The following is a 19,665-nucleotide window of genomic DNA, read 5'->3' as shown; positions in this document are numbered from 1 at the left end:
GGGGCTTGTAGCAAGGCTGGCATGTATTTAATCCTGCCAGGTGGGATGGCTTATCTTTATTCACACAAGGTCTTTTGTGAGCTCCTGGAACCTGCTTTTACCCCAGTCTCATAAGAAACACTCCTAGGATAAGGAAGGGCAAGAGTGGGGATCTAGGGAACATCGAGTAAGTTACTCAACATGGTTTTTTAACTTCCTTTTTCTTTGAGACTATAGAACTAATTTCTTCTCATCTCTGTGAGTATTTAAGAAGCCAAGCAGTAAATGTCCAGATATTGTTCTGCAATGATCAGATTTTAGAAGAAAGAATGGTGTTTGGATGAAGAAAAGGACCTTTGAGTTGCCGTTAGCTCAAGAAGACAGTAGCATAGTGTCTACTCTTTCACATTATTGGTTTGGAAAGAGGGGTCCCAGAATTCCTTTCTGGTCTGTCCTGTAACCTTTCAATGCACCTGTGTGTTAACATCAAAGATATAGTCATACCTGGTGACCCTGTAGTCCCAGCCAAGAAAAAATCAACAGGTTTTGTGGGTGCTATTCAGGCCAGCAGGAGCAAGTCATGTTTCCTGAGGAAAGAAAGAGTAAATAGATACGAGAGGAATGAGCAGGGGCCATGCCACGAAGGTGTGCACAGACTGTATTCCTTTTCTAGTGCCAAGGTAACAAGGAAAAGTTGGCCAGACTTTTTTTGGTTGGTTGGTTGGTTGGTGGTATTCTGGGAGTGGAGGATGCTGTTACATTTGTTTGTTGTTTGAGACAGCTTTGCTATGTAGTCCCAGTTATACTGAATTCGCTAGGTAGTTCAAGCTAACCTGAGTTCTTTAAGTCCCATCCCTCGGTTTCCTTTACTGGTGCTAGGCTTTAATATGATCAGGTTTGCACATAAGAATAATCATACTAGCTCTACTGTAGAGAAGAATTAGAAGTGGGCCTATAGCAACAAGAAGGAAGAACAGGATCATGGCCTGAACTAAGGAACTGATTAGCAGAGAAGACAAAAGCAGGCAGACTTTAGGGCTTGGGAGGTTAAATGAAGGAGAAAGCAAGGAAGAGAGCTCTGCAAATGACATCTGTGCCCTGCAATAGAATGCCCTGAGCAGAGGAGGAATTTGGAGAGATTCATCAAATAAGGGTGGAAAGAGGGGCAAAGGGTACTTGGCAGATCGTTCACCTCAGTGTTGTTGTGGGCTATGTATTTATATCTGCTGCAGCTCCAGATTGCTCACACTATATAGCCTATATTACAGAAACTAATCTTATAATGTGACAATCTAAAGTGAGGCTCAGAGAGGTGCTTCACTGGATAAAGACATTGGCTGCTCAGTCTGATGACCTGAACCCAACATGGCCAAAGAAGAAAACCAGCTCCTGAAAGTTGTCCTGGGACTCACATAATACACAAACACACGTGCACACAGATAGATCAGTTTCTCTTTTATCTAAACTGAACAAAGGTATTGATGTCCACAAACTTGAACAATATATCAGCCTCCCTTTCTAAAGATTCCAAAAGAACACTGACACAGAGACGAATGAGCCGATTGCATCCACAGCCAGCATCCATTCATCTCCGGAATCTCTGAGAAGCCGACCCGCTCATATGGTTCTGATTGATTTTAATGGGATTCCCTTGCAAACCATAGATTCTAAATTATCCCTCAGTAGGTATAACATCTGTAGAAGACGTATTATTTATCCTGAATAACCCTTGGGTACTATTACACTAAGTTCTGACAGAAGCTGAGTACATGGTCTTTTTATAGTCAAATGCCAACTGTTCACATTTTTTATTTCTTATGAACCACCAAAGATACTTATTTATAACATTTTAATCACATTTAATTTCATGTTAAAATATCAAATTTAATCGTACAAGAGACTTTATTTATTTTTAAATTTTGGTTTGGTTTGGTTCACAAAGAATTTTTTGGTGTAGGGGAGGAATATTTTCCCCCAAGTTTGAAGTTTAAACAACTTAGTGAGCATTCATGTTCAGCTCACAAAGAAAGGAATTTGCATATGAACTTGTTGCAGCCAGAAAAAAAAAAAGTCTGAACATGCTCATAGTCTATGGGAGTTATCTCTCCATGGAGGCTTCTGTTGATCCCCGTTCTTCTCTTTTCCTCCTTCCTGTAGGTCACTGGGTTGACACTGTCTCAGGACCTTGATGATCTCGCCATCCGCTACCTGGCCACTGTTCAAGCCATCGCTGTAAGACGCTTCAGTAATATTTCAAAAAACAAACTAACAATCAAAACCTTTGTGCTCTCAATATGTTCTGCCCCACCGATCTCTGAGATACCCCATGATGCTTTTGGGGCCGTTTCTCAATTAGGAGAACCCTTGCCGCAGAGAGATATTTGCCTGTTGATGACAAAGGTTCTCACCTGTCTTTATGTAACTGACTGAAATGAAAACCACAGGAAACCCTTGAGCATCGTATTTGTCATTTGCCTGACGTCTTCTAAAGTCAGTATATGCAAAGAGGCAGATTCCAAGTACATGCGCAGCGGGAAACTGCTCTCAGCAGTGTTTGCTTTTGTACAACCCATAATACTGTTCGCTTTACCAAAGAGTTCTTTCTAAGGTTCCTTTAAATAATAAGCCTCCTTTGAAACTTTTGGTTTGGGGTAGTTACGGATGATTAAAATGATTAAGAAAAGAAGGGAGAACTTATTCTGAAATGTGAGGGGCTCTTAAAGTGAGGTCCAAAACGTAAGCCAAACCCTCAAAGCTCAGACATTGCTAAGGAGGCTTCTTGTGCAGCGGCGCTCCACCGGTGGGCTGCCAGCAGCTTCTAAGCCCTGACATCATACAAAAGTTGGCACATGTGCTTCTATTGAAAAGTGTATTCTCGGAAGTGGGTCATGGCTTCTAGCATCTTAGAGAAGGTGCTTTTGTTAATTTTAGGAAGAGAAAGAAAACCCCCAGAAAGGAAAACTCAGCTTACTAAGTAATGATCAGCATTAAACCCATGGTTCATTGTTATTATTTAGGTACACGTGTATATGTCTATGAATGGAGCTGCCAGAAGCAGGCATTGTACTTAGGAACTATAGTGAAGGGTGGTTGTGAGCTGCCAAATGTGGATGCTGGGAATTGAACTCACATCTTCTGGAAGATCAGCATATTTTTTGTTTTTATTATTTGTTATTGTCATGATTGCTAGTGGTGTTAGGGGTTGAATCAAGAGCCTTACCATCTGAGGTGAGCACCCTACTCAGGCTCAGAAATCTGTCTCCATCCCTAGACAAAATTTCAGTTTGCTTGTTACAGCTGTACAGACATAAACAATATTCACTAGTTGTTTTTTCTCCCAACAGCTGTTTTTAAAGTCTTACTATTTTTAATACATGCACGCATATTTACCCATATAACCAGCAGAAGGACTATGTTAGTACTCATACTTACCCACGAGCCATGTGTTAGGTCTAGAGTACAGAGCCCCCCAGTCACCTCAGTATGGTCCCTTCTGCAGAGCCATTGCAAAGGCGTATGGAGCCTGCCCATTCAGTCACACAGCCCCTGTAGACTATAGACCAGACTGTTTCTCCCTTAAGCAACTTCCCTCTTGACTTATATCTGGACCAGTTCAGTGAAACCAACCAAACTGCTTTCTACATAGATGCTACAAGTAAACAAACAAAGAAGCAGGGAAAAACCCAGACAATTCTGACATCTGTCAAAATGGAGAAAGTGAAGATGAAAACGGAAACATGTCTATCTTTAGTAAAGACATGTAGTCATCATGTTTTGAACTAAGAAGATTTTCATGATACTACTAATTCAGAATAGAATTTGGAGATATTTGTGAGACATTCATATACACACATGCACACATACCTATATATACATATGTATATGCATATATATATATATATATGTTCTAAATATTTTATGCCATCACCTGATTTAACCACATACTGATATTATGTTCCTCAGTCCACTGCCTAGAATCCCAAGCCTTAGTGCAGCACGTTAACTTGTTCATTGCCATGTAGTTTATATATGCCAGAGCAGTGATGATCGGACACAGTTTATAAAGTAAAACATTAAAGTATCGAGGCTGTTTTAATGTTTGACTTGTGAATGTCCTTGTATGAAAGGGCTTGCAACTGGCCCAGTCACTTCCATTGGAATGAACAGTTCTGGAAACAGAGATTCATGATGCTCACATCTTGAGAGCAAATCTAAGAGGTGAAAGACAAAGCTAAACAGGAGAAAGGTCAAGGCCATTACCCCATAGTGGTAAGGACTGTGACCCTTCAGGGGACCTCCAACTTTGTGCCTGGCACCAGAGTGCCTTGCCTGACATCGGCCTTAAGACTGCAGCCCTGTACACCACGGGACTCGTCTTTACATTTGAGGTGAGGGCAGGCTGTTTGCCAGGGTCTCAGGAGCCAGTGTCCACTGGTTATAATGGGAACCCGTGTCCACCGCAACCCCAGCTCCCGCTCTCTCCGCTCTGTCACGGTGTGTTTTCCTTTGATCTTTTCATAAAAGCTACACGAGTGAAATAAGTTTTCAGACATTCCCAGAGCACCTTTTACTTAACACATCTTGGAAGCCGTCATTCATTTGGGTTTGGGCCTGAATTCCCCCCCCCCCCCCACAGGCTACTTTTCCTGGTAAGAGCATTGCAACAGGAAGCTCAGGAATGCAAAAGATTAAACTTAATAATGCATGCAGGAGAGGAGGAGGGAAGAGCCAGCTCTGTTTTCTCAAGTAACACGCATTTGGGAAATCAATCTTATATTTAATGGGCCATACATACATTTAAAGCGATCCTATTTTTTCTGTCTATTGTCTTAATGACCTTTATAATTCCATGCAGTGAAGACATTTTAAGACAGATTTCCTGATAAAGCTTTACTGTAGAGTCAATTTAATTTGGGAGGGGTTCCATCTGTTTGAAATAGTGTCTGAGTGTACTGATTTTCGAGGCAAAAATGTGCATTTTAATGAAGCATTTTGATGACAGATATTTTCCCATAATGTTCAGCTTGGGAAACAAATTGTTTCCTTCTTCCTGAAGATCGCCTTAGCTCCTATTTGTTATTGGTAAGTCAGACAGTTCCTCTGTATGAATATCCATGCTTGGCACTCTGTAGCAAGGGAATGGATTTAAAGAGAAGAAAGTTAGCGCCAGCCGATGGGAAAGCCCTCCATGCAGTAAAACTTTCTCTTGCTCAGGCTTCTTTGAAAAACCTGTCAGCCACTTGGGTTCCTCCGCAGCTCCTCTGTCTGTCAGAACAGACCCTTAAAAACTACTATTTTGCATTTGAAGTCTCTCGATTTGCATTTGGTTCTGTGTCCACTTGGAATCGCCTAATTTTAATTTAAATTTCTCCATGCAAACATTTTTTCCAGAAAGGTGAGCACAGAAGCCTTTTGCACGCAAAGCCCTTTGGTGGGCATTTCAAGAGAGTGGATCGACAGACAGGGGAGTCTGGGACACTGAAGGAAAGGCCCTGCAAAGGGCTGCCAGAATGGGAGTGGGAGGCTGTCACAGCGTTGAAGGGAGTGCCTCTTGTTCAGGTCCTTGCTTCTCCTTCCCAGTCGTGTGCTTCTCAGTGACCCCAGTCATAGACGGCGGATCACGTGGTTCAAGTGGGGTGAACAATCTTCAGGTCGCTAGTTTGTCTTGACGGGAGAGATGACGTTGACGGGTGCAACAGAGCGCCTGGCGAGCCTCACAGCTAGGGGAGCCCTTTTGTGAGAGCTTCAGCACCTGCAGCTGTGGGGCTGGAAGGGACGCGCTGCTCTGTCACGCGCCATGTCTCGGGCCATACCTTTTACTTCTTTTCATGTTACGATTTTTAACAAGCCCTATTCAACTGAATGACTATGATATTATTTGTCTTATTAGTGAATGGGAGTGGAGCCTTAAGTTGGGTAGGAGGAAGAGTGAACTGCCTGTCAGAATGGGGCTTCTTCAGGGCAAAGCTCCTGCTTTCGGCCATGCAGATCCCAGTCTTGGCAACAAGTCACAGTTAGGGTTAGGGCCTAGCACCAGCAGTCCTCCCGTGATCCGTGATGGGCTGACGAACGTCCATTGACCTCAAGGTACCCATTGCCTGTTGTGTGTGACATTTTTTTCTGGGGTTCAAGTTCTCCTAAAACTAAAGAAAGAACATCTAGAGAGAATCACTAATGCTTAGGCAAGGAATCACCTTGTATGTTACAACATGTTTCATTTTTCAAACAGCACAACCACAGATACTCTCAGAAGGCCCGAGTTTTATAAATCCATGTTTTCACCAGATTCTACAAATATTTAAGACGTCTGTGCTGGAACTGCTGCAACTTTTGTTCCTGGCTACCCCGGTGCTGCAGTATTTATTGTAAACCAATAGGGATGTCATATCCCGTGACCCCCCAGATCACCCTCTGATCTTCCTTCTTTTTAAGGACTTGGAAAGATGTCCCTGTAGGGATCCTTATCAAGGGACTCTTCTCTTACCTAGACGCTCACCCAGCAGTGCTCATTTACAGGCAGTGCATTCAAACAGCTGAGGAGAGTCAACTGTGGCTCTGGCCCTCTGTGAGGTGCTCCCAATAGGCTCATGCAGTGCCTCTCTGAGGTCCTCAGTCAGTGACCCACGGGGCAGTATTCCTTCATTAAATTGAAGCTGAAGATACTTCACACACACACACACACACACACACACACACACACACACCAAAAAACAACAAAAACAACGGAACAACAAAACCAATAAAACAACAACAAACTCTCAAGCAACAGCACTAGGGAAAGATGCAAAGCCTTTGGCTAGCGAAGAGTAAAACTGCCTTTTTTAAATAGGCCCCATCTCCTAGGAATGTCAGAAGCTACACGGATAAAGTCTCATCAGCATGACTGGCTGCCCAAATGTGAGCTGAAGAGGGACACCAATAGACAGCCAGAGTGGATAAGGAAAGCTCACAAGGCCTCAAACCTACACAAAGAACTACAAGCAGCTAAGGCATTGTGGGAGCAGGAGAAATAGTCTTCCCCCAGGAAAGAGCACATCAACTGGTTATTCAATGGCAAATTGTCAGCCCTGAAAACAATATGCACATATATATATGTATATATATACATATATATGTATATTATATATATCACACACATACATATATGTAACAACAGTTAATGAGAAAAGAGACTATGAATTTGAAAGAGGACAGAAGGGATATATCAGAAAGTTTGAAGGGTGAATGATGTAATTATATTGTAATCTCAAAAGAAAAGAATTAGAATTGCTAGGGAAAGGTGAGTGCGCTATCTGCCCCTTCAGCAGCCCCACCACTCAGGACAATCAGATCTGCAGTCCCACAACGCAGGACAATCAGACGTGATAGGGAGTCAGGTCAAAGCAGGAACTCAGTTTATTACTGTGAGCATCAGCTTATATAGGTTAAGCGACATCATGTGATGGGGGGGGGTACCTCCAGCCAATGAGAAACAGCCAAGCCCTCTCTCTAGCTGGAGGGGCGGCTACCTAGTTTTTGCCATCTCATCCTCACTCGGTACCCTCAAACTCGAGCCAGGCTTTTCTCTGTCCTACAGATTTCAAGATACAGGCCCTGAGATAATTTTAGCCCAACAAAAATGAAATAAAGAGTAAAGTAATCAGCTGTGCTAATACCCTAACTGTTTTTCGCAGTATTGTGTTACTCCTGAGAGAAGCAAATGGTGAATGGAGGGGTTTGGAGTCAGTCAGTCCCAGGGTAGAATTCCCTGTATGAACCAGCTGTGTGACCACAGGCGACATTATCTCCAACGCTCAGCTCTCTGGGCATACAGAGCTCTGAGTGCCAAGCCAAGGTCATGCCAAATACGAGTGTCCCCGATCACTTGTTTCCACTGACATCCTAATGTTTTTCTCTGCTTTCTCCTTTCAGTTTGGGACTCGTTTCATCATTGAGGCCATGCAGGCAGCGGGGCACTCTCTCAGTACCCTCTTCTTATGTGGAGGCCTAAGCAAGAATCCCCTTTTTGTGCAGATGCATGCTGACATTACTGGTAAGCCTCATGGGGTGGGAGTGGGGACGATCGATACCCTCTTTGGGTTGGCAACAAATGGGTGTGGCAGCTTAAAGGCAGGCTGAGGACAGGAGGCCACTGGAGGTGACTTACATTATTAAGATAGCTGTACAACCTGTGTCCTCATGATGGGGAAAATGACTCTCAGGTATATCCAGTTACTGAACGGAACACCAAGGCTGGCAAGGACAGATCTTAATTTGAGCATATACCCATCTTCGTTGAGTGCTCTGAACCGAGCCTCGTGAGGAATGTTGAAGGTATAGAAATGAATAAAACGTGACCTTGGCTCTGCAGAGCCCAAGGTCACCCCAGAAAGGCAAACAGCATGCAGACACAATAAACATAGTGTGACAGGAGTCCTGGGGGAGAGAAGCATAGAGGGAACTTCACTCGGTTTTTGACTGTTCAGGACAGGGCAAGTCAACGCAGAACCCAAATGCTGACGATAAGGTGTCTAACTGTAGACTGGGCATGTAATCCCAAGGGCCCCAGATGCTGAGATTCCTTCTCTATGCCTAAGAATCAGGGTTCTCATCTTAAAGTCATACAGTGTGTATCTTGTGATAGGCATGGAGCTTGGGCATAGTGGCAGAGTGGTCTGAGAAAAGCCCAGGGTTCCAGGAGGCGCATCCAGCTTTTAAAGGCTTCCTAGCACATGTGCACAAGGGTAAAGACGTGCTTACGTCAGACGCTGATGACAGGCGACGCTATGCCTGTGTACAGGGGCTTTTGTGTGAGCCGTCAGATGCTGATGATGCAGATAGCAGGTGACCTACGCATGCACACACAGGGGGTACATGCGCCTGCTTTAGGACCCAGAAGTGCAGCCTTACGGGTGGCTAATAGAATTACACACCTGCCAGTGCACACATGCTAATCTAGACTCCCATCTATCTGAGCCAATACCCTCATCGTTCTCATCTTCTTCCCAAGTGTCTCCTGGGGACTAGCTCTTCTTCCAGCGCCTATTGTTGGGTACTTAGGTACCAAGTACAGGTATAGGACAGGGCGGGGGGTGGGGCGGGGGGGTAAAGGGGGAGCATGGGCATTGTCTGGAGCTTCTACTCCTGCCTGACGTGAGCTCACCTTACCCTGGCCCTCCATTCCTCATGACCCCAACCACTGTGTTCTTTACAGAGCAAGCAAGTTGGTGTCTGGGCTCAAACTATCTCATCAGATCTCCTTTTGTGCTCCAGGCCGTGCAGATTCCTACATACGTGATCTTTATCCAGGAGACAGGCTCAGTTGATCGCTGCACGTCAGATAGATGAAATTGAATAGACTACTGTGTCTACCTTAGGAATGGGTAGGCTGAGGCGCCAGGCAGCATGTAGTATTAAGAGTAGAGCTAGCATGTTGGGAAGCATGGACTTTGCTCGCCTTAGCCAAGTGCCTAGCGTGTTGGTGGAAATCACACTTCAATCACTCCCACTAACTGCTGAATTAGAAAGTAGACTGCAATGCAGCCAAGCAAACAAAGGACAGGGGAGTAAGTTCAATTGGCTTCCCTAAATCAGATGGTCAGGTAGAAACCAAACCAGATTGTGATTCTCCTGTTGACCGGGGCTTCTGGACCTCCCTTTGTTACTCTTTGATGATGCCTGCCCTCTTTCAAGGTTTGTAAAACCTGCCGAATTAAACCTGAAGAGTGAAGTAGACAGAAGCACAAGCCGGATTGGCTGGGTGGTTCAGATAAGGCACAGATCTGCGGTGTGCTGTGATTTTCAACTGTTTAGCCTGCAGTTAGCCAAAGCCTCTTTCCCGCCTGGATGGAGCAGCTTTAGTCCAGGGAATGGGAAAAAGGGTAGCTGAGCAGGGTCGCCAGATATGACCTGGGTACAGCCTGGGCACGAAAGCTCCATCCTTTGTGAAAATGTGTCTTCCCCTAGTCCTGTGTCCCTAAGTCAAAGCCAGGGAGAGCCACTTCGCCACAAGCTCTGCCTTGGGAACTCTGTCCTCTGGGCTGGTGAATGGGAGGCTGTTAATGGTTGTTTGGGTTCAGATTGCAATTGGACCCTTTGTCTCTAACTACTGGCCGGTTCCAGTTGTAGACAAAGAGACCTTTTCTTTGCCGAAAATTCCTCTACTCATGAGTGACAAAGGATGGCAAAGTGCATCTGCCTCCAAATGCTTCGGCTTCTGTTAAACTCATTAATGCATCCGATAAAATAGCTCGCATTCCAGGCAAAGCCTCCCTCTTCCTGCCTTCACCCAGGGCTCAGAGAAAGGAGAGCATTGGAATCTGTCCTGTAAAGAGAGGCTGACAGAAAGGTGAGGAGGTCCTTGGTATCTTTAAGCCCTGGAATGTCTCCACTTTCCCTGTGCAGAACAGTTTAGAACAAGGCACAAGTCTGGTATGAAATTTTCAGAAATACGGGTGAGAAAATGCAGAGCGGAGCAGTGGAAAGAGCTGCAGGCCCGCTGTCTGACCCGGGAGAAGGCACTCTACTTGTGGGAGCCTGGAGTCCCTCTTCCAAAAAAAACCAGCAGTGTTGTTATCTCCCTCATGGAGATCATTCTGAAGATTGGATGCTCAGGAGTTGGAGTTCTAGGCTCTTGCCTAGTTCCCAGTGAGTGATCCCAGCCTGCTGCTTTAATTCTTCCTTCCCTACAGGTAGACCCAGGCCCAAAAGGAGAGGACATGGTGGAGAAAAAGACAGCTTAAAACTTTATAATCAGTTTTGTCCAGGTTAGGAAAAGCAGCCCTCATGCCATCAAGGAATATGGACTGCACCAGCTAGGGAAATGACATGGGCATGCATGCACTTCCTGTACCCGGGCCATTGGCTTAACTGTGATTTCAAAAAGAAAGAAAAATGCTTGTTTGGACTAAGTAACTGTAGGTCTTCCTGCAGACTTGTGACTAAATGTTCTGTCTTCTAATTGTTCCTCTTCAGTGCTGGCAGTTTCTCTAGCGTCTCCTTCTTCCTGTCTCACCATTAGTTCATTCATTTTTTTTTTCACTCATAAGCACTCCCTGGGTACCCAGGCTGTCAAGTGCTAAACATGGCATCAGAATGCAAAGAACAGGATGGCATCACGAGGTCCATTGCCAACCAGGGAAGCTTCTGTAGTCTTCTGACCATTGTGTAGGAGAGGAGAGTACAGACCAGAGGTCAGAGGTGACAGGGCCTGGCAGGGAAGGGAAGCCTTACCAACTTGAATAAAGGGTTTGTTTACAGAGGTATAGGAAACCTAGGCAACCAGGGAGACTCCTACAGCTGCTAACCTGTTTTCTTTCTCTAGGCTTAAGCATGAGGATCTGGAGCCACCAGCCTGAGATAGGAGCTTAGTCCAGACTTAGCCAGAGGGCAGTTTGCAATGAGAAAAGGGAGGCATGGAGAGGTTAAATAACCTGTCTAATATTGCACAGCTGTATCAGCATGGAAGCCAGAAGTCACACTCTGGCAGGCCAGCTCCAAAGTATGTTTGCTGAACTATAACCTGAGAGCTAATGAGGGGTCTCCATGTGTGTGTGTGTGTGTGTGTGTGTGCGCGCGCGCGCGCGTGCGCGCGCACGCGCACATATCCCCCGCCTCTACTGTCCAAGGAAGCAGCCTGGGACTCCTTCGTTTCCACTCAAAAATAGAGAAGTCATGGGTCTATTGCAGAGGAGCTGAAGATAAAGGTTGCTTGGAAGGCTATATTCTAAAAAAGTTCTCCGTCAGTAGGAGGCCTGGGTGGCATCAGAGTCACACAGACATGAAGTATACTTTTCAGCTGAGCAAAAGGACTATTTTGTGTGGCTTGGTATCTGTCCTTCCCCTCAGGACTGCTGATGAGACCTGTCCTTGTCTTTCACCACAACCCTACACCCCAGCTCGCACGAAATTCAGACAGAACCTCTACTTGCCATCAATGCTGCGTCTAACAATCGCAGCCACCATGTCTGCAGGGCTGCACACAGACCAGGAAATAAGTGCGTGCCATCTGAGGGTCTGTCACTAACCCACACAGTACACCTGTGCAGTAGATCCTGTCCGAGATAACCGGGACTGAAAGAGTTACAGCGATTGTGAGGGACTCCAGAGGAAAGGAAGCAGGGAAGAAGCCAGGCCTGAGCTTCTCCCAAAGCAGTCACACCTGATGGTTTAGTGGCACAGCCAGAGGCTGCCGGCCTGCTGTTCTAATTCTTCAAGTCCTCTGAGCTGTCTGCTGGATTCTGCCTCCAGACTGTAGGAGGGGATGGGGGAAGCTAACCTGACCTGGGGAGGTAAATATGCTAACAAGTATGCCTCCCTGGGAGAGGCAGGAAGAGAGCTGCAGCCTTTGTCTACCAGAAACTTTCTGCCATAGAACTTTCTTCTGTGGCATTTACTATCGTCTCTTGGCTAGAAAAATCAAGAGAAAATCCTGTGAAAGTAGAGGGAATTTTAACCTAATCTTTCAGATAAGGAAACCGAAGAGCAGAGAGGTGGGGACCCTAGCTTAGGATCCCACCATGAAGTCAGTGAAGATGCTGATGTGTAAACCATCCTAAGATCCAGAACACTGGTTCCAGATGGACCTTCAACCTTGGGGACTTGTCCTGTACCTGGCTTCTTTTTGCTCTGCTTACCTTCAAATGCCTGTTTCAGTCTCGTGTCCACTGTGTCAGCCATTAGCCCAGAGACTCATCCTTCTATCCTTTAGTTACCGTGATCTGGGTCCTGCTCTAAATGTCAGAGACATGGTAGTAGACAGAATGTCCAGAGGTTCTCAACCTGTGGTCATGACCCCTTTGATAACCCTCTATCTCCAAAAAATGTTTACATTATGATTCATAACAGTAGCAGAATTATAGTTATGAAGCTGCAATGACTGGAGGTCACCATAGCACGAGGAACTGTATTAAAGGGTCGCAGCATTAGGAAGGTTGAGAACTACTGGCCTAGGCTTGTGTAGTGTCTGTTTTACCGGACAAAGGATAAGACAGCCTAAGAAGAGAAATCCATGGTAGAAAAGTGAAGGGGGAAATCAAGGGGCCAGTGAGAGTGTTAAAGATGCATCGCTGTTTTAAATGCAACAACCAAGAAAGACTCAGTTTGTGTTTGCACCATGGAGAAAGGCAGTTACATGGGTATACAGAAGGGCCCTAAAATCTACCCAAGAAGATGCAAGAAAGATAGGTCCATGTGGTGGGAGGAAAAGAGAAGCTAGAAGCTGGTAGAGGGTCGTGTCAGACTGTCCAAGGACTATGACTTCTTGGGGAGGTAAGAAGTCCTGGCAATGTGCACATGTGAGCTAGAGAACCAGCCTTCCCATGCCCGTACCTGTCGTTGCATCGGAGACTTGAATAACAGGGCACAGCCTGATCCATTTCAGCCTCTCCTGGGCCCAACAAAGCATGTATTAGAGTAGAGGGATGAACCTAAATAATACCAAATAGAGCTGCCAGAAGCCAGAGACCTGGGTGCCAAGGTCTCACAAGTTGATAGATGTGATGCTGGCTACCTTGAAGCTCTTGGCCAATGCACCAGGAGGCACAAGGCAGAGAAATCCCCTGGAACCCACTATCCAAAAACACTGAGGACTTGAGGGAGATAAAAGTATTGCTGCTTTGACATCAGGTGTTTTGCTTCTGGAGGTGCTTGCTGGCTCCCCGCAACCCTGGTCCTGCTCACTAACCAGGGTGTGACTTTGTCCTGTGCAGGCATGCCTGTGGTCCTGTCACAAGAGGTGGAGTCTGTCCTCGTGGGTGCTGCTATTCTGGGTGCCTGTGCCTCTGGGGACTTCACATCTGTGCAGGTATGTTCGGATGCATGGGCGGCTGTGGTCCCTCCCCTGTCTGAGGCTGTCTGTCCTCTCAACAGAAGCATACAACTTGCAAAACACACACAGGATATAATTAAGAAATGATAGGTTGCAGCCAGAGAATGACAGGCACTGGCAGCCTTTGACGTAGTTACTGCTGCCTCCCTTTCGCTTCACCTCTGTCCGTATGAGTAGTCCTGCTTTGCTCTGCTCTGCTAAAAGAGCTTCTAAATTATTGAGCCTCAGTTTCCCCTTGGCCATTTTTCTTTGACCAAGTGAAACAGGTACTGCTCAAAATATTGATCTTTCATGTGTACTTTAGAGTTTTATTTGCTTATTTGAACTGCATCGCTTTCCAAATATTGTCAATGCATCTATCAACAGGAAACACAGAAGAAAGTGTTTGTTTAAAAAAAAATAATTAAAAGTAAAAATAAGGAACAAAGTATACCAGAAACAATTTGCTGGTGATGATTGAGTACACAGTTTTGCTCTGAGCTTCCTGGCAGCCAGGACAAAAAAAGAATGCATGATAAATTGCATAATTCTCATTTTCAAAAAGAGGAAGCATACTAGTTTCTGGGAAGAGACAGGCTCTTCCTGCTGTGAAATCACAAAAGACATTGTACATGTTGAAAGCTGTGAAAGGCTCTGAGTGAGCAGTAAAACGATACAAAATCTTAAACAATGAGTATGAGGGAGAGGACACGATGACAGGCTCTGCAGTAACGGCTGGAAGCAAGTCAGACCCCCAGGTACCAGCTGTAAGTTAGAGAACTTAATGCCTTGCTCACGCGTCCCAGAGTTAAGAACCGGGTATTCTACCAGTACAGCAACAATTAAAGTTCAATTTGCTCTGACTGTCTAGAGTGGCAGGTACTGAACTAAGTTCTTTAGGATCGCTTTCTTAATACTTATAATAGCCTTCCATGGCCCATAAGAGAGACCCAGAAACTTGCAAGAGTAGATAAACTAGAAACTTGCAGAGATAGAATCCCATTTCCTGGTCAACCTTCTCCGTTCTGGGGCGGGTGGCACGTGCCCCTTTTCGTGACAGTGGCTGTGAAACCAGCTCCTCTAAGGACCTACATCTGCTCACGGACCCGTGCGTGTTTTAATAGAAGCCTCTAAACAGGGGTGGTATCATTGAATTGTCGATATCTTTTGGGTTTCTTAATCCTCTCAAAAAAGGGCTGAAAATAGACATTGTCATTAGAAAGGGAACCTCTGGCTGAGAAAGGCCTAGGCTCTTCACCTGCCGTCATTTTGTAACCAAATCCACATAGTCCTGAGCTCTGTGCTTGCTTGGACACACTCAGGGTCACCTGTCATCTTCACTGCTTACTTTTTTTTAAAAAAGTGCTTGTGAATGGAGCTGGATATGTAGCTCGGTGGTTAAAAGCACTCTGCTGCCCTTCCAGAGAACCTGAGTTCGGTTTCTAGCACATTAGATGGCTTATGAGCATCTGTGGCTGTGGTACTAGAGAGTCCACTGCTCCCTTGGCTTCTGAGATCACCTGCACACATACAGGAGGTGCATGTGCATTCACCTAGGCACCCACACATACACATAAAACAAAGAGTAATTAATTAATCAATAAAAAGTAGTGTGCGAGACTAATTGCCTTTGTTACAATTGACTATAGAGATAAAAAGCCTCAAAGCCTTTAAAGTCTTTATAAGAAGAAGCCCTGGGGTGGTATATCTGGAGCTGCTTTGGAAATATAAATACTTGGCATTGTTCTTTTCTTCAAAGGCAAAGCAAATGGCCTGGGGACCAGCTTAGACTCTGCAAGATGTGAACTGAAACAGACCTCCTTTCTGTCTGTGGTTCATACTTTTCAGCCTAAGCTTCAACACAATCTTATCTTAGAACTTCCAAGATCCTAGCTTCGCCCTCACAAGAAAGCTCAGTGCTTCCTGCCAGCTACTCGATTCCTGCAGCTGTCATGGTGGGTCTTGTCTAGATAGCCCGAGTCTGGTAGACATGGCAGAGTCATCTCCTTCAGGTAAAAAAAAAGGCTAAGAAAAATGGGTTGCAGGAGACATGGATTGGCAAGTTAGAAAAGGGCTGATATGTGCCTCGAGAGAAGGGGTCCCAGTTTGCTAAGCCCATGAATGGCATCGTCAGTGGGTAGAGTTTGCACCTTCCTTTTCCAGTAGCGGTGGATGAAAGTGGAGCCGTAGCAGTGATTTTACTCAAAGCTATTGCAAGCGCCTACGTGCCATAAGCCTGAGAGGATTTTGTCAGCTGGAAGAAAGGGACAATGGTGGGCTTTCCTGGAAAGGTGCTAGAGAGGGGCTGTATCCCTGTTCCTGGCTGCTGCAAATCGTGACACACGCTGACGGTTCTTCCTCACACCCCTGCTTTTTTTTCCCACTCTAGTCTCAGCTGCCTTCTCTGACCCTTCCCTACCCTTCTCCAAGTCTTCTCGCTATTCCCTTTTTAAAAGAGGAACCCCCAAATAGAGGATGGACAGTGCCCTGATGAGCTGTCCTTCAAGAAGCCTTCTAGACCAACTCCACTAAAGCGTGTATCTTCCCTCATTGCAGAAATGCGATCTGTGTGTGTGCAGTTTAATCCTGCGCAGCCGGGACACCAATATGCTGCTCTTGGTGTCAAAGTCCAGATGCTGAGCTGTGTCGGGATGAGTAGAAGGGAGGCTTCATCCATCCTCTTATTTCTATGTGTGAAATCCACATAGTCTTGGCCTATGACATTGCCAGCTAATCCACTGCACTACAAACTAATCCCCTCTATTTCCAAGAAACACAGAACACATCATTTGGCGTTGAGAGCAAAGTATAATACTATGAAAAATAAAAAAATAAATAAGTCCACGAAATTGCCAATCTGATTATATTTTTCTTAGTATAAGACGGAGATAAAGTATGAAACTAGTTTCAGGAAGTTGTGAGAGAGAAAAAAAAAAAAAAAAACAACTAAATGGTAGAAACAGACCTAAAGTGCCTTGCCATTGACTGCTTCCTCCAGGCCTCCCGCAGAGGTCATTAACCTTCTATAATTTGTTTTATCTTAAGAAGCAAGTTTTGTTCCACAGTGCTTGTTCCAGCCGTGTTATTTATCTCAAACTCTCCTCCCCTTCCCCCGCTTAGCTCCCTAAAGCCTTGGATTGAAGATCCTTAGGCAAACAAGTACAAGGGGCAGTCACCAGTGCCCAACAAGCACCCACAGCCATTGTAAAGGGAGTGCTGGTGTAAGGAAAATGGCCAAGTCCTTGGGAAGCTGCTCCTCGGCCCACCACCTAAGGGGTGCCCCTGTCAGCCACCGCCTGTGCACTGGACTGCCATTAGCTTCCACCAGACCCCTGCTTTGCCCAGACAAACACCTGGTAGTTACTCACCTCTTCTATAGTGTGCCCTCCAAGAGGACAGCAGTGCCCTGCTAGGTCAGTCTGCACACAGACTGGTGGAAGCCACCCCTTGCAGGCTTTGCAAAAAATTTGCCTCGTTTAGAGCCACATGGTTCATGAACTCTGTGTGATGCACTTCAAAGCCTTTGGTTGTGTTTTCAACATATTTCTTGTTTTGGTTTTGTGTGCGTGCTTGCGGGGTCAACTTGCTGTGATTTGAGTCCTGTTTACCTTTCTATTACCGTATATACCAGTTTTCAGCTCGTAATGTAAAGCTATATCTCAGCTTCTGGAGGTTGGGAACGGCTGAGGACGAAGATGTTCAGAAGTTTGGAAGCAACTGTTCCTTGGTGCATTCAGTCTTAGTTTGCTTGCCTGGGCCCCCACTCTGCCAACTTTTTTTCTGAAATAAAACTGATAATGCAAGCTTCTTGATGAAAAATTAGAAAATCCAATAGAGAAAGAAAAGAGATGTAAAAACACTGGTTGTATTAATCTAAAACTACTTTAGCAAGTCTAATTAATATCCTAGCCTCTATTCTTTTTTTGTTTGTAATTGAAATCATTTTAACTGTAAAGTATGTTCATACAATAAACATTGTTTTATAATCTTTTCCCCCACTCAAGAACATGTAATAAACTTTTTAATTCAGTAAACCCTTTCTTCTGGCTGTATAACCAGAAGCCCCTGTAGTATAGGCCTTATTTATTCCATTGGACCTCGGCTGTTTTGGCTGTTTTAGAGAATGTTGCAATTAACATCTCTATAGCTAAGTTGTTGCTCATAGTCTAAGTTATTTCCATAAAATAGATTGTGGAGGTATGTAGAAGTTCACTCAAAATCTCTGCTTAATTTTTAGGCTCTTGTTATACACAGTAACAATTTATACACTCACCAATAGCATCTGAAAATTCAAGGTTCATGTTTCTTGTGAATTAAGCTCCGTTTATCTTTTGTGCTCAGGCGTCTCCTAATCCAATTCATTTCGCATCTGGTTCTGATAACAGCATGTTTAATAGACGTTTGCCCTTTACTGCATTCTTATGGGTTTCTGGAGATATGAGATGCTGGGTTATAATTACATAGATTCAGATTTCAGATTAAATTTTCTTAGTATGGATTCTGCCCAGGAAGCCAGTAAGACTTTGGAATGATAGTTAACAGCTTCAAAAGGAATTAAATTGAGAATGTGATGTTGGCTCTAACACATGTTAAATTTATTGCCACAGGTAATTAACAATGCTTTCTTGCCTTTATGCAAGCATCTCTTGCTTCTAAAGCACAGAAACCAATTTGGGTTCTGATTCATTATCAGTCTCTTGGTTCCAATCCAGTTTGTAGAATAGCACCCTGGGTGTAAAAGTCAAAATATTTATCTCAAAATTAGAAATCTATTTTTAAGGATAAAAGACATGTAACATCTGATTCTCCTACCCCTCACAGGCCTGTCGCTTTCCATCTGTCGCTGTCCTTAGTATCATAGGAACAACCTAGTAGGTGTTAACAGGGCCCACTGTGCCAACGAATACTCTGATGAACGGGAAAGACACCATATAACCTTGATGGTTACATAGTGACCCCAACCCATCTCCTGGAAAGGACATATATTCCAAGAATGGTAGGCAGCTTAGCTGCCTTTCACAGGCCATACAGTGCCTAGGAAATCACTGCTTGATCGGATGTCAGACAGAAATTAAAACAGAAGTGTGCTTGCTCTGTCTGATCACCTTATGCTAAGGAATGTCGTCATACTTTATTACTTGCAGTTTACCTTTTATGGAGATGGATATAAAACACACCAAGGCCTTTACCTAAAAGGTAGATTTAGAACAGTGGCAGAATTAGACAGAATATCTAGTCTAATGAGGGCTGGAGAGATGGCTCAAGTGGTTAACAATACTAGCTACTCTTGCAGAGGAAGCAAGTTTGATTCCCAGCACCCACTTGAAGGCTGATAGACATCTGTACCTTGGGCTTCAGGGGATCTAATGTCCTCTTCTAGGCTTCATAGGAACCAGGCAGGCACATAGTGCACAGACATAGTGCAGACAAAATACCCATACACATAAAATAAAAATAAAATTTAAAAAATTCACCTAATTAATATATTCTTCCATAGCATTGCTCTTTCCCTTCAATTTTCATTAAGAAATTTTAAGAATCAGTTTTTTTTATAAAATTAACCATGGTCAAGTATCTACTAGGTCATAAAAAACGTAGGAGGATTACAGAGGTATATCGCTAAAATAAAGTTTACCTCATTCTTTAACTTGAATTTTTTAAAATTTTTATTTATTATGTATACAATATTCTGTCTGTGTGTATGCCTTCAGACCAGAAGAGGGAACCAGACCCCATTACAGATGGTTGTGAGCCACCATGTGGTTGCTGGGAATTGAACTCAGGACCTTTGGAAGAGCAGGCAATGCTCTTAACCTCTGAGCCACCTCTCCAGCCCCTTTAACTTGATTTTGTTTGAGGCAATATTTGATTCTGGTGCAACCTTTGCTCTCTATATTATA

General features: G+C 44.5%; 1 protein-coding gene across 4 annotated transcripts in view; it reads left to right on the top strand.

Moving 5' to 3' along the window:
- Fggy (FGGY carbohydrate kinase domain containing) overlaps positions 1-19,665 on the top strand; it is a 363,677-nt gene that overhangs the window by 271,658 nt on the left and 72,354 nt on the right. For all 4 annotated transcript variants that reach the window (XM_050136146.1, XM_050136144.1, XM_050136143.1 and 1 more), the window contains exons 12-14: positions 2,137-2,211; positions 7,891-8,011; positions 13,668-13,762. In XM_050136146.1, the coding sequence (XP_049992103.1) occupies positions 2,137-2,211; positions 7,891-8,011; positions 13,668-13,762 (291 nt within the window). The remainder of the gene's footprint in view (positions 1-2,136; positions 2,212-7,890; positions 8,012-13,667; positions 13,763-19,665) is intronic.

This window comes from Alexandromys fortis, unplaced genomic scaffold, assembly GCF_014885135.2.
Source record: "Alexandromys fortis isolate MF-2015 unplaced genomic scaffold, M_Fortis_MF-2015_v1.1 scaffold_13, whole genome shotgun sequence".
Lineage (NCBI taxonomy): Eukaryota > Metazoa > Chordata > Mammalia > Rodentia > Cricetidae > Alexandromys > Alexandromys fortis.
This window is presented reverse-complemented; position numbering and strand designations above follow the sequence as displayed.